This window comes from Panthera pardus, unplaced genomic scaffold (assembly GCF_024362965.1).
Source record: "Panthera pardus isolate Hobbes unplaced genomic scaffold, ASM2436296v1 HiC_scaffold_11, whole genome shotgun sequence".
Classification (NCBI taxonomy): domain Eukaryota; kingdom Metazoa; phylum Chordata; class Mammalia; order Carnivora; family Felidae; genus Panthera; species Panthera pardus.
The window spans coordinates 8,356,583-8,372,017 of NW_026526666.1; the positions used below are offsets into that span (position 1 = coordinate 8,356,583).

Below are 15,435 nucleotides of genomic sequence, written 5' to 3' on the forward strand. Positions count from 1 at the left end.
AAAAAAAAAAAAAAGAAAAGAAAAACACCAAACAACTTTTTAGATTGAAATAATCACATGAAAAAAAGAAGCCAAATACAATTTGGGAGTTCAGTTTATTTTTCAAGTTTTACAGTATAAAAAAATGCAACATGTAAAATGTTTTAACAGTTAATTGGGATTGGGGGTGGGACACAAAAGGGGACCAAATGACTTGGCTGCCCGGTACGCCGTGTCAGCTGTAAACACTAACATTGGTACTGATAGATGTCACAATGAGAAGACATCTCCTAGGATACACTTTGTGCATGTGTGTAAGTGTCCTCGTGCGGATGACTGCTGGTTGATCCATTCATTTAGATGTTCGAAAGGCCTCATCAGAGCCTATTCAGAAGGTCTCATACATACGTGGTGACGGGAGCAGAGACTGATTAGCAAAACTGCCCCCTCCCGGTTACAAAAAGCACAGTATCAACTACCAAGAAAGAACGCAAAGTCCCCCCAGCCCCGTTTTTGCACAAACCATTCTGGCTCCCTCAGACAGAGACAGATGGTTTTGTCATGGAATCTTCCGGGTTGTAGATCCACAAATGAAAATTTCTTTCAATACAAAAGCAATTTGTTGGCAAATGAACTTCTCTGAAGACCTGACTCGGCCCTGCTGGCCTTCTCTCTAGAGTCTTTGTTGAGTAAGTGGTCATTCACCAGGTGAGTGAGGTTCACCACCCCCATGAGTCAGGACCCAGCCGCTCTCATTCTGGCCAGTGTCCTGTACTCTACACAACAGTTGTACTCACAAACGACTGCTTGGACATCAAGTTTGGGTAATGTCCTAATTTAGGGACCTCAGGGGAGTTTGCTATTTAACTAAACCCTACAGCAAATCCATTATAAAAATAAGGAATTACCACCAGAGTTCGAATTTTACGATCGTTTTTCTTGAAGAATGATGAACCACATGAAGCGAATATTCCATTGTTTCTATAACGGAGGGGCACCTCTTCCTACCTGGCCCCTGCAATGGTGACAGTGTGCAATGATCTGAATTCCCTATGACATGAGTCAAACTAGACTTGTCACCCACAGATCCCATGCCTGGGTCCCATCACTAATTCCCTGAGCGACAGTCTCTGGTCCTCAGAGATGAAGCTTTCCTAGGCTTTGGGCTTTTGGGGGGCTTAACGACTCCTAAATGACCAGCTCCTTTAGAATGAAAGCTCATGTTACATGGGCAAACTCCGGTAAATATAAGCAAACACAAAACCAGACAACTGTACATTCAAATATCTGTATGCAAAACTTATTTCAGTGCCAGAAGAAGTGCCAAAGACACTCTGAAGACCAAAGCCTTGGCATTTATCACATTTGTCCCACTGCGCCCCACCCCTCCCAGGCTCAAGGTAAGAGTGTTTTTATTCCCCTAAGTCAAACCACTGGTGTTTTCAAGCTGCGAGACATCGTAATTGTAGATCCTTAGTGCCATATGGGAAGTAACCTTTCACTTAATGCTTTGGCTGTTAGAGATCTGTTGTTGTATTGGGGAAACTCTAAAACAACCCATTAAAAGAGATTTATTTTACAGGTGAAACAAAGCAAACTGGATTATCTAAATAAAAATGGGACAAGGCCTGGCAAGGGAGACTCACAGAGTCCCCAAATTCTATTTTATTTAGCAGTTTTACAGTTGCTTTTCTACCCTTTGGAAATCTGTGCCAATCCCTAAGGAGCAGCCATGCTGAGAAATGAGAGCCCCATCTTCGTTTTCCTGTCCTTTATGGAAAGCAAACAGCAGGAGAGAAAAAGGTAGTCTGTACTCCAAGGAACAAAACTTAAAGGCATCAGAAGAGAGGAAAACTGCGTTTCCAGAGTTCTGTTTCATCAGTTCTGTTAAAACTGTTGAGGGCAACTGTGGGGAAAAAGAGTGGGGTGCAAAGTGCTTGCTGAGAGCACCGATGTCACGGGGAGGCCAGGGACCCCCAGTTCCAGAGCTCCTGAGGCTGGGCCTGTGGGTGGTCTTTCTCCCACCCTAACCAGGTGAAGCAGAGCACCAGCGAGAAGCTTCCTCAGCTCAGGAAGAGGCCTGGTCCGCCCGCTGCCCACCTGCCCAAGCCAGCAGGATGGAGGCAGAGGGCCAGAGGGGCAAAAGCAAAGGGTGGCTGCCAGAACAACAGCACCTTGGTCGTGCTGGTTTTCCTGAGGGTGGGGCATTCTCAAATTCTTTCAATTAGAAATCGCAAAAAACATGCCAGCACCATAGAGAGGTTCCCCCTGGGGCCACAGCTCTGGTGCAAAGTGAAAGAATCGAAGGGATTCTACCACCTCCAAGGAACCCTCACCCCCAGGTTCAGATTCAAGGTCAAGTGTCCTCAGGTCCCTCCTCCACATTCCCAGATGCCAGATCATTTAGATCACACCTCGAGGTACAGAGGGCGAGGGGCTGGAATCAAACATTAGATTTGAAATCCCATTCACTAGCCATGAGACCTGAGACTGGTCCCTCCCTCCCTGATTGTCCTCCTTCTCACCTGTTAAACTGAGATAACCCTGCCTCCAAGGAGTTCCCGTTCTAGAACAGCACCTGACGTGATACCTGAGACACAGTGTCAGCACCCTTCTCTTCCTTGTCTGACCAAAATATGTTTTGTCAAAAACATGACCTGAAATCTAATTTTCTAGGCATCAACTTGGTTAAAGTGCAATACACCAACTTCAATGTAGTGTCTAAATTACCTTGATTCACTACTGCCCTGAATACCATTTAAGAACTGTGCTATGGGCTTAAGAACGACTCATATTTTATTAACGATGGAATGTGATCACAAGGTTTCATAGTAAATTCACAGTAGTGATTTATTATTTTTTTTTTTTTGTAACAAGATCCATAAAGCATAAACACTACCCAGAAATACTTACATCACTTTACAATCGCAGGATCGCTGCTGGACTATTTAAATATTATGTTAACATTTCTGTGCTACTTTTAGTAATCAGTCTTATCTTTTTTTATGAAGCTCAGTTTTTAAGTTATATTCAGAAACATAGAATAAGGCTTCCAAGGTAGTGAACTTGGAGAAGTGATTATCAGAAAGCCTGACCTTTCTTTCTCTGCTTCTTACTGTTTTCAGGTCATAGGGTCCTGAGGCAGGAGAGAGTTTAATGCAGACGCAGGACATCAAAATTTCCAGAAGACACTTCTATGCTAAAGCCATTTACTCCTGGGGAGAAGCCAGTATAACTGATGGAAAGGAATATAGGAGCCAAGGGAGAAATAACGGACTTTAGAGAAGCCTTCCGAAGGATTGGGTGCTGTTAGGAACTCTCTCCGCCATAGGGTATGGGGGAAACACAGACACCCTCAAGACACTCATCCATACAAACACACGCATCAATTACCTGCTGACAGAACTAACCCATCTATAGACAACACAGATGTTCAGATGGCTAACATATAAACCAGACGCCGCCTGTCTTGTAAATTACCCTCAAGAGAAATGCACACAGATATGGAAACACATACCCACAAACAAGTGTGCGTCCCCATTTAGGGAACGTTACATCACAGAGCCCAGCCAGAGGGCGTGTGAACCAAGGGCCCGATTCTCTTGGTTTTGTGGAGTGACTAACACTCACTTCCCCAGGCGCCGGGGGTGGGGGTGAGGAGAGTCAGGGTAATTAATTCCTGCCATCTCGACAGAGGACTTGCCACAGAGATACAGCGGTATCTAAACACATGCACGCAAAATGAAGGGGAGCCATGAGTAGGGTGAGAGGGGAGGGGGACACCTCATCTCATCACCCCCCCACACACTGAAAAGGCGAACTCTAGCAATGAGCCACAATGCTGCATGTGCGCGCGTGTGCGCACGCACACACACACACACACACACACACACGCACGCACACACACACCCCTTCCCCCCGCCCTCCCCAGGGCCACCTACCTCCACCCGCCTCTGCACAGAGTTTCTCCTGGCCGTAGATGTGAAAGGGAAGGACAGAGAGGGAAGATGATGAGAGCCGGGCAAAAACCTGGCCAGGCATTTTCTCAAGGGCTTCGTGAACTTCAGCAAAAGTATTCTGGCTTCTGACTTAACCGATAACGCAGAGGATGAATAAACCACAAAGCTTAGAGTTCCTTCCCCCTCTAGGAATGCAGACTTTTTAACTGTAACACGCAGTTCGTGGACGATTGAAAATTATAATCACCATCAGAAGTAGGCACCGAAGAACAAAAATTACCCACTGGTTAAAACAGCAGCAGGGAACAGAGTGATCTCAGGCACGCACTCCTCATCGGGGTCCTCTACTCCTCACATTGAACATTCATGTTTTAATACCTTAGGCTGAAAGTTATAGAAAATCTATAAACATTTAAGGCAAATGAAATCCTGACTCGTCTAATGTGAAGTCTCCTATATTTTACTAGCCCTCAGGCAGTTTACCCTCTTTTAAAAAGAATAGCCTATTGGTTCCATGGACTGAAATGAAAACGCATCGTTTTCGATTGTGTGACGCAGCTTTCTGAAACCTTCAATCTCTTTAATGTCATTTACAATGTTCCCACTGCACCAGCAGCTCGAGTTATTAAGGTTTTGAAAGTGCAAAGGCTTTATCCAAAGATCCTGCATTTTATTTTGTTCTTCTTTCAAAGGGGACTCAATACGAAGCCAGTGTCAAAAATCGATATCCAATTTAAAACCGAAACAATAATTTCAGAAAGGCTGACATTCTCCTATGCAAAGACTGGGGGGAGGGAGGATGGGGGGAGGGGAGAGAGAAAACAAATTCCTTAATTTAAACCCTTTTTCACCCTGCTGGGAATACATACACCAAGGCAGTGATGCCAACGTAACTCCTGGGCTGGGGACTTAAGATCGGGTCGGAGGCACAGTATTTTAGAACGTTGATGAACAGTGTCATTACAAACTACGTGTCCTGTATATGAACTCCATGGACTTACGGCGTCTCCAGCCGCTGTGTCCCTCCCTGATGCAGAAACCTCTGACACCCTTAGCCTGGGACATTAGAACTGCTGCACAGCCAAAGTCTCATCCACTTACACCTTTCCTTGCCCCATCTCCCAAAATAGATTTCCTGAGAAAGATATCATAAGGAATGTCCAGTTTGAAAGGACCTAAAGGCAACAGCTAGGAAAAAAGCACCATGGTTACATGGTATGTGTTTTTCATAAACAGAACCATGTAGTGACACAGCACATCCTGGCTCGAGGCCACACTGACTGGTGTCTCCTTTCTGCTTTTCCAACGCTTGTCTTTTTGAGCGGAAGGCTGTTGATTCGAGAATGCTGTTTACTTTTTCAGGTACAGGTGCGTTACCAATATCCAAAGCCAATTGTGATTTTGAAAAATGATACACAAATACTGCACCACTTTTGGAACGCACAGCCCAGTAAAGGTACGAGCCAACACACACACAGAGAACATTCCGACAGCGTTCTCCTTTTCTAAAGCGAGGTGACTGAATACCCCCAACTTCCTGGGAAAAGCAAGGCCAAATACTTTGTAAAGGTTTGCCATGATACAGGAAGGCAGACGGAGGCACAGACAGGGTCTCCCTTACAGCAGGCCTCCGCTGGGTCAGCTTGCCACAACCCCCACCCCCAAGCCGCGGCTGCTCCCTCTGGCCAGGGGTGAGCCCACTGAAACCAGCGGCATTTCAGAAACCGATCACAGATGAACGGCTCGGGATCCTAAGACTGGCTCCCTCCCTTTCCTTCTCCCAAGCTCGGCCGCTTACCCAATCCCTCTCCCCACTTTCCCAATAACTACAAGAAATTCCAGCACCAGGGCCAAAGCAGCTCCTTCCCTGGTGCTAAGTGGCAGAGGTGATGAGTTGCACAGTGATGGTGGTCAGAAAGCAGGGAGCGGACAGCAGCAGCTGTCACTGCGCCGGGCACTGTTTGGTCTCCCGTGGCAGGGCAGCCGGCTCTGAAGCTTTGGTGAGGACTCATCTCCGTGGGAAATGAGAGGCTCCGAGCTGCACCTGCCAGTCCCTGAGTCCCGGTGTCAGTCTTCCGCCTGGTCCCTATGAGCAGCCGGGAGGAGGACCGGGAGGGCGGGGGGCTCCCACTGCAGCCTGGGAGGGACAGCCTAGCAGGCTTGCTCGCCCTGTGTTCTAGCTGGTAGGCATTCTACGCTTCCCTGTGCAAACAATCCCCGGGGCCCACTGGAGGCGGCGCACAAAGCCTGCGAGCCCGCGTGAAGAGCCAGGTCCTGGCAGCCTTCCCTGGCCGGTGTGTGGTGCATGCAGGGGAGGGCAGGTGGAGGGAGATGGGTGGGCAATCGTGGGGTCAGGAAAGGTCTACCTGCTCAACTCGAGGGAAGCAGGGTCAGAAACAGGACAGGCAGGCTTTCTCCTTGGGGGAGAAAACAACATGAAATCACATAGAGCTGTAAACGGATAGTGCACATTTTCTGTCGTGACCTCTCTCTGCAGCACTTAAGGCAACAAAGAACAAAGATGAAGACAGGCGTTTCCTGAACGGCCCGTGGCTCCCGTGGGTGATGTGGTGCTGGACGTTTACTTACACAAACACATGTGTGGACATGTCGTGTCTGGTTTCCCCGAACAGAATAAAGATGTGTCCCCCGGGAGCTCTACCAGGGGGTGGACCAGAAGTGACAGGAGGGCGTGGTCCTGGACGAGAGGCGGGGACTAGATGCTGTAAGGCGAGGCTCCTGAGAGCCACCAGCTCCGCTTTGGTTTACAGCTGTCACAGAAGCGCCAGGGAACAGCTTCTAGAGAAGTCCCATCCACAAAAGTCAGATGTCGTCAGTCACTGTTTTCCAGGGTGGACATCCCCTGCTTCCTTCCAAATAAAGTGCGGATGGTGAAAGGACACTGGTCTATCATCTGCCAGTTTCAGTCAGTGATGAAGAAGAATAAAAAAGGATGCCCCTCTGGTATACATATATATATATATATATATATATCTCATATATTCTTTTTTTTTTTTGTAATAAAGCCACAAATATAAAACTTTTAAACTGAGGTCTCAGACTGTAAGCGAAGGACAAATTTGTGAGATTTGGGGTCTATGAACTCTTCCGAGAGTACGATGAATGGAATTTTCTTCACATTGACCACGAGGCTGAAGTCCAAGCATTTGAGGACGAAAACGATTCCATCCCGTAGTCCGTTAGTGACAGCCTCATCACTGACCAGTCTCCACTGCGTCGAGAGCCAGCGCTCCTTGTCATACTGCAGGGTGGGGCCTGCGCTGAGGTAACGTTCCAGAAAGGCCTGGAAAAGAGGGGAAAGGCCATCAGGGAAGAATCACCCCACGCCCACGGCAGTGCCACCAGGGACCTATTCATCCTGTGCCGATGAAAATGTTTCCCAGCAAACCAAGATGGAACCCAATTTATCACACCGTATTCCCATCAGACCCTCACAACGGAGACCTTGTTGGGTAGGGAAACCTCCTTGGACGTCCTCATTCCCCTCTGCCAACTTCCAACCAGAGGTGGGGCGGGGTGGGGGTGGTGGTGGCTGGCATCTGAATCTGCCCGGAAGCCATCGCTGAGGCACCAGCCCAGCCAAGGCTCGGCCCCACCACACATGCCACCACTTGTCCCTGTGCTGGGCCTGCCTCCTCTTGCACGGACAGCTCCTCAGGGCAAGGGCTGGCCCCGAGGGACACCAGGGAAATGTAAGCCTAACACATAAAAGGATATACTTGCACGCTTGAAAATGCATGTTGTACCACTCACAGGTTGTGTGACTGTGGACAAGTCATTTAACCTCCCTGTAAGTGGAGAGAGTAACAGCTCCTAACTCACAGGGCCGCTGTGGGGATGAAAAGATTACCTCCAACCATCGCATGGCACAAGGGAAACCCAACCAGTGTGAGCGATGGTGATCTCCCGTGGGACCAATGTGCACAGGGCAAGTCCGAGGGATGCCAGAGCCCATGTCCCTGTCCTTCTGCTCCAACAGTGCTTAGCTCCTTAGCTCCTGGGAGTTCTTGGACAGCACCCCCTGCCCCCGTTCTGCCCCAAATGGTGTCCACATGCACTGTTCCTCCTGGGCGTTTACATCTCCTCAGACCACCACCTGAACCTCTGGACACATGAACACACCCTCCTCCAAGCGCTTATAATCACTGGCCTGACTCCCGTGTGACATTCGGCTCAGCGGTGTATTAAATCAATAAATACACCGATTAAGCTGCAAGAAAAGAATGAGCCAGCAATTCAGACAGGATATATCGGGATATAGCACTCTGGTCCTAGACACAGGATGGTTTCTATGTGCATCCCCTTCCTTCTATACCTCACTCTGCTGCCAAGTATATTATTTCTGATCTGTACGCTTATATTCTAAGGCGGGAAGTACAGCCATGCCTCAACATCCTTCTAATATAAAAATAGCTCTTACGGGGGCACCTGGGTGGCCTTGTCGGTTAAGCATCCGACTCTTGATTTTGGCTCAGGTCATGATCTTACGGTTTCTGAGATTGAGCCCCTGCTTAAGATTCTCTCTCTCCTTCTGAGCATCTGGATGGTTCTGTCGGTTAAGCATCCGACTTCGGTTCAGGTCACGATCTCATGGTTTGTGAGTTCGAGTCCTGCGTCGGGCTCTGTGCTGACAGCTCAGATTCTATGCCTGCTTCAGATTCTCTGTCTCCCTCTCTCTCTGCCCCTTCCCCACTCATGCTGTCTCTCTCTCAAAAATAAACATTTAAAAAAATTTTTTTTTAAGATTCTCTTTCTCTCTCTGCCCCTCCCCTGCTCATCCTCTCTCTCTCTCTTTCTCTCTCACAAAAAAGAAACAGCTCTTATGAGTCATGAGAAAAAGAAATAACTCAGCAGAGAAATGAAATTAATAATTTATAGAATAAATATTAATAGAAAATTAACATAGTAAAAAAGATGTTCTACCACATTAATAATTCAAGAAATAGGAATTAAAATGAAAAATATTTTTTTTCCTCTTATGATTAAAGACATCATTGGACATCATAAGGACAGCGATTAAAAAGAATGGTAACACCCAACACATCAATTGTGTGGGAGAAATAAACAATCCTATCTCAGAGGCAAAAGTGTAAAATAGTAACATGCATAGGAAGGACAATTTGGCAAGATCTGTACCTTTGATCTAGCTGTTCCTCTACCAGAAATTTATCTTTCGGAAATAGTTACACAGATGCACAAAGACATGTAAAAAAGATATTTGCTGCAACCCTGTTTAGGCCAGGGGTTGGCAACATTTTCTCTAACGTAAATATTTTCAGCTTCACAAGCCACACTCTGGCACAACTGGTCAACTCAGTCTGTGTAGAGAGAAAGCAGCCATAGACGATATGGAAATAAAAGGGTGTGGCTGTGTTCCAATAAAACTCGATTAACAAAAACAGCTGAGCCCTGGTTTAAACTAGTGAAAGATCTTAATCCAGATGTGCATCGTAAGCCCTGGTTAAACAAATCGTGCTATTCAGTGGAATAAGATGCAACTACTAAAGAGAACGAGTTAGATCTGTAGGACAGAGATCTGGAAGGTACTGACATGGGAAAACAGCCAAGGGATCGTTTTAAATGAAAAAAGCAAGTTTCCAAACTGCGTGTGTGTGTGCATGTGTGTGCATAAGCTCCCATTTGTGGTTTGCTTTTTTTCCCACTTCTACTTTAGACAGACAGACAGACACACACACACACACCCCTCTGGAAGCATACATACTGACTCCTTATCACTACGAACAGTTTAGGGTAGTAGAATGGAGAGTTCCCTTTGCACATTATATTTTTCTTTAATGCCTGGATTTTTACACAAAGAAAGAGTGTGAAATGAGTTTTAATTCAGAAAAAGTATACATTTTTGTTTTAAATGTTTATTTTTGAAAGAAAAAAAAGAAAGAGAGAGAGAGATATGGAGCATGAGCGGGGGGGGGGGGAGGGGCAGAGAGAGAGAGAGAGAGAGAAAGAGAGAGAGAGACACAGAATCCAAAGCAGGCTCCAGGCTCTGAGCTGTCAGCACAGAGCCCGACGCAGGGCTCGAACCCACAAACTGTGAGATCATGACCTGAGCCAAAGCCAGACGCTTAACCCACTAAGCCATCCAGGCACCCCAAAAGTATACATTTTTTAAACAAAAACGAAAGCAACCAGGACAGTAAGACATCTCAAATAAAAGGAAAACGGCTTCCGTCCCACATGGTATCAGCTATCACTTTGCATGTGTAGATGTATCATACTCGTACTTTCTTGCATTCCGTTTTTTGTAACTTAATATTCTAACAAAGATTCTTCTATTTTTAACAGGTGACATACAGTGATTTATAAGCCACTGTTCTATTTTTAAGTGATGGCCGGCGTGGAGTTATTCCAGATTATTTTGCAAAAATCACCTTCATGTATATTTGTGTATGTATCTGACTGCGCTGAATACTTTTTCTAGGAGAGGAATTAGTGAGTCAAAGAAATTGGAAATGAAACCTTACAGACCCCCACTGAATATTTCTGTATTGCTTTCCTGACGGTTGCTACTGATGAGTGACAACACAGCCACACGTTGTACATGTACAGGGCGATGCGTGTACACGGGCCCTTAGAACAAAAGCCACCAATCGTTTCACGAGCACTGTACGCCAAGCTCATTTACTCCCTACCTTGTGATTTACACGTCGTGTTGCCACATTTAACATGACTTTCACACAACAGGCCTATCGGGTAGATGCTGCCACTGTCCCCATTTTATAAAAGAGGAAACAAATGTAGAGTGACTTCTACAAAGTCACCAACCAATCAACTGGTGGAGCTGGGATCTGAGCTCCCCTCTGTCTGGTGACAGGTCATTTACTCTATTCTGCTTCCTTGGCCACAGCCCTCTCTGAGATGCACAGCCGTTTCCTGCAATATCCCTGAAAGTATGCTCATGTCATAATTCAAAACACCATTCAAGTAAAACAAACTCCACGACATCCAAAACGCCTAACAGAGTGCTGGCATTCTTTCCTCCACTAATAACAGTCATTTATTCAGTCTTTACCATACGACGGGCACTGTTCTAAGCACTTCATATGAACGAGCTCTTTGAGTTCCCAAAGCAGCCCGATGAGGTAGGTACTAACCATTAGCCCCAATGGATAGAGCAGGAAAGTGAGGCGCAGAGCCACTGAAGTGTTTGCCCAAGGTGACCAGCTTGTTGGTGGAGGAGGAAGGTTAGAAGGAGTCTGCTCGGTTCCAGAACCCGCCGAGTTCCTTTAACTACTGCCTATACTGTCTCTAAGTCAAAGTCCTTCCTCTGTGTGAACCTAGAGGCTATCAAAGGGCCATTTAACAAAAACCAATCGCACCCAGATAATACAAAGTTAAGCGGGAGTCATGAATTCTCACGAGTCGGTGCTTTAGAGAAGACTTTGACCATATCACTCCCGGGCACACCCGACGGCAGGACCTCCCAGGCTCAGGGACAGGTGGCACCTTGGGGGTCATGCTGTTGGTGATGCAGAAGGCCAGGTGCTGCAGGATGCTCTCCATGCTGTGGTAATGCTGCTGTCGAGTGGTGCGCAGGTATTTCTGCAGAGCCCGGGCCATGGAGGGGAAGATGGCCTGGGCGGCCTCCCGGGGGTCCATCACCTCCCCTGGGGCTTTCTGCTGCTCTTCGGCCTGGAGACGCTGGATGTGGATGAAGGCCTCCTCCACGGCCACCACCAGCCTGGCGGGCAACAGAACAGTCATCAGGACGGGGCCCGCTGCAGGCTTGAGAGCAGAGCGGTGCTAAAGGGTCTGGAAGGGCCCCCGCCCGCCTCTGCGTCCCGGCCTGCCAGCTCACCCAGGGCTCACCTCCTTAGCTGTCAGTCCAGATGGCTGAAAGGGGACAGAGGGAGAAAGGAAGGCAGGGGAGCCAGAGGGGTGAAGAGGAAGGAGCCCTAGGACGGGGGGATGACCGCTCAAGTCGATTCTGCCACGAATGAGCTCAGGGGCCTTGCTTCAACCCTTCCATCTCCACAACGAAGGGTTACAGGAAAAGAGCTGTAAGATTACTCAAACTCTGGCCACACACAGGGCTCTGCACACGCTGAGGGGTGGCCGGCGGTTCAGTAGCAGCCTTGCAAAGAACCAGAGCTGTATCCCCCTTGATCCAGCCACCCACACCAGCAGCCTCGGGGGGAAAAGGAAGGAAGGGGCCCAGCATCCACGATGGAAACCAACTTTGTCCGCTTCCGTTCACGTGATCAGAACTTGGAAACCAACAAGGGCCTGGGGGTGTAGGAGGGGGGCCCCTCAAAGCGTGGGCCACGCAGCCCAACGGCTTCAGCATCAGCTGGGAATTTGTAAGATGTGCAGATTCTTGGGCCCAGCTCCAGCCCCATTGAATAGTAAGTCAGTTACTTTTGCAGGTGAGGCCCGGACCCTCAGATCCGTGCTTTAATAAGCCCTCCCGAGGGCGCCGAAGTCTGAGAAACCCTGGGACGGGAGACAGTCCTAAGGCTTGAGCATGTCACATTTACACATTGAGATTTCATTCCGGCAGTAAAAAAATAAATAAAAAGTCTACTATGACAGGGGGTTATGTCGGGGTGGGGTGGGGGGACGACAGACCTTGCTCTCCGCTTCTTCACCCGCCGCTCGTGCTCAGCCTCTTCATAATACAACTCGTTGTGGCTGGAATCTCGGCGCCGAGCGGCAGCAGCAATCATGGCCCGGGACTGACCAGTGGCATTGTTACTGGGGCCTTTGGGGAAGGACAGTGGAGGCGGAAGAACGGTTTTAATGCCACGGGGCCGCAAAGTACAGCAGAAAGCTAGTACCGCGGTCTGTCAGTACCGTCTACCCGCCTACCCGCACCTACACAAATCTCAGAAGGAGCTTCCCAGGAGGGTGGACAGGACCTCCTGTACTCACATTCAGTGCGCTCCCTGGGGGAAGGAAATCTCCCCCAAACCCTCTGGGATCAGTGGAAATGGAGAAAGAACTCAGGAGGAGGTGATTAAAACGTTGGCCAAAAACAACACACGGAGTACACTGAAGAGGTTACTCACCATCGGCTACATAAAGTTTCAGTTTGGCCACAAAGGGTATGTGGAACATCACTTTTCGGCAACAAGACAATGAGAGAGAATGAGACGCAACGGGGAGAACGAGGACAGAGAAAAAAGAAAGCCAAGGGACATGGAGACACGGATTATGCACAGGACAGCAAGCCATGTTGGAATATCACAGTGGTCACAGTGTTTATTGAAAAAAAAAAAAAAAAAGGACTTGAGGTCTGGCAATATGGCCTGTCTGTTAATACAGACTTGGAACTCACGGCCCTGTTTCCAGCTGCCCACAGACCACCTTCGCTTTTCAGAAGGACAAGGCAGATCACATGCTTTCTTCTGTATCAACTACTTAGTTAATAACTTGGTTTCACTCGTGGGAATTTATGCTAAGTTTTCAGAGCAGGTGAAATTTACCAACCCTCTGGGAATCCCACCAGAGTGCATATCTCATGAAACCACCTCCCCCTGCCAAAAATGGGGAGGATATCGCCAGTAAAAATGGACACCATCCATAAATCACTCGACTTGTTAACAATATGATCCTCTTATAGGGTCTGCAAAGCTCTTGCCCTGACCCAAGGCACTGAGCAAGAAATGACACTGTGTCCTGTTTCTTGCACTTAACCATCTGATAGCTCTGAAATGCAGCTCTGACGTCCCCCGGCTGGCCTCTGGCCTCCGGCCACCCACTCAGCCCCAGCTCCTAGCCAGGATTGAGAAATCCCTGTAAGTATCTCACCAGATGCCTGAACTACTGAAAGTTACTGACTCCACGGACCTAGGGAGCTGAGTCTGTGGGTAGCTTATCCAAAATTTCAAAAGCGGCTTTCTGAGCAGGATGCAGGAAACGTACATCACTATTGTTTTCAATCAGAAAATCCCAAAATGAATGAACCTCCCACATGTGTGGGCTGTAAATCAACATTCCTTTGGAAGTATGTCTGCCTGCAGAAAAGAGAGAGAGAGAGAGAGAACGAAAGAACAAAAGGAAGAAAAGGGAGGGAGGGGGAAGAAAAGAAAAGGAAAAAGAGAAGCAAAGCAAAGCAAAAAAATGGTTCTGAACTGAGAATGTACCATAGAGACGGACACTGAGGGGAGGGAGAACCAAACAGACGGACCATAAGGTTGAAACTAAAGAGTTGCCCAAACTGTGCTCCCTAGATCCACCAATGAGAGACACCATTTCAAGGCACGTACCATCTACATTGTAGACTTTCAGCCCGGCCATGTGCTTGGCTGCTCGGAATTTGGAGGCTGTTAGGAGATTGGGGTTATAGATGGTGAAATCTTTATAGTAATTTTCCAGAACCACCAATGCTGCTCGCTGGATACTGAGAAAAGAGGGCAAAATTAATGCAATGCTTTTTCATTGAATAAGCAGGTCCTAAATGAAAAAAAAAAAAAAAAATCCTCTTCTGGAGTCAGGACACCAAGGGTAACCTGGCAGACTGGCAGCGGCTCCTGGGTTTCACCACCCCATTTGTCTCCGGGACGAGAATTTAAAGGTGAGACTGAGTTCCGTCATCAAGCGGCTCCTGTGCCTTCTCCCGGGCTATGTCATTAGCCACATCCCACCGAGACAACAGCTGAGAAAGGAATCAGTTACAACTTAGATTTGCTTAGGCTGCACGGAACTTTCCCGTTTTTCTCAGTTTACAAACGAGGGAAGTGAGGAGCCCACAAGGGTCAAGAGCCTTACAGATGGTGGCGGGGCTAACGGGTGAAGGGACCAAGTGTAGGTTCAGCTTTCTCAGGTCTCCGTGCAGGGGCTCCCTCTAAGCCCCATCGCCCCTGTTGTAAGGAAGGCTGGGCTTTTGGTTTTCTAGAAATCAGAACCAACTACAACCACACAGGGCAGAGGGCGCGTGATAGAAGCCGGCTCCAGTGGGGCGCCTGGGTGGCCAGGCTGGCAGCGCGGGGCCTGCTTGGGATTCTCTTTCTCTCCCTCTCTCTGCCCCTCCCCTATTTGTGCTGTTTCTCTCATAAAATAAATAAATATAAACACATAAATACATAAATGCATGCTGCCTGCAGATATTAGTTAATCCCGATCCCTCCTCTGGGTTCCATCCTATCTGCCCCAGGCCAGCTGGAGCTCCATGTTTCAGAGGGAGCAAGACCCCTTGAACCCTTAGCTGAGACCTTGACCTTTCCTGGTCTACGAGGCCTTCTGCCCTTGGCCCTCTGCTGTCTCTGGCCCTCAGGAGAGGCATACGCAGCGGGCTCTCCCTGCCCAAGGTCAGGCCCCTAAGAGAGCAGCAGGGAAGAGCTAAGGCCAACAGGTACAGGGGCAGAGGAAGGAGGGTGTCCACACTCCCTACTGGCAGCAGAAGAACCTGCTCTTGGTCAGGACACTCACCACCTCAAAGAAAAACTTGGGTTCATACAGCACTGATTTTCGCATACCGTCGTGTCTGACTCCCACAACCATTCAAGGTAAGAAAACT

General features: G+C 48.1%; 1 protein-coding gene across 1 annotated transcript in view; it reads right to left on the reverse strand.

Annotated features, from left to right (window-relative positions):
* Nucleotides 1–76: 76 nt before the first annotated feature.
* VANGL1 (VANGL planar cell polarity protein 1) overlaps nt 77–15,435 on the reverse strand; it is a 54,623-nt gene continuing 39,264 nt past the window's right edge. The window contains exons 5-8 of the mRNA XM_019457941.2: nt 14,186–14,319; nt 12,546–12,678; nt 11,424–11,658; nt 77–7,242 (exon numbers count right to left, since the gene is read on the reverse strand). Coding sequence (XP_019313486.1) covers nt 6,982–7,242; nt 11,424–11,658; nt 12,546–12,678; nt 14,186–14,319 — 763 coding nt within the window. The 3' untranslated portion in view covers nt 77–6,981. The remainder of the gene's footprint in view (nt 7,243–11,423; nt 11,659–12,545; nt 12,679–14,185; nt 14,320–15,435) is intronic.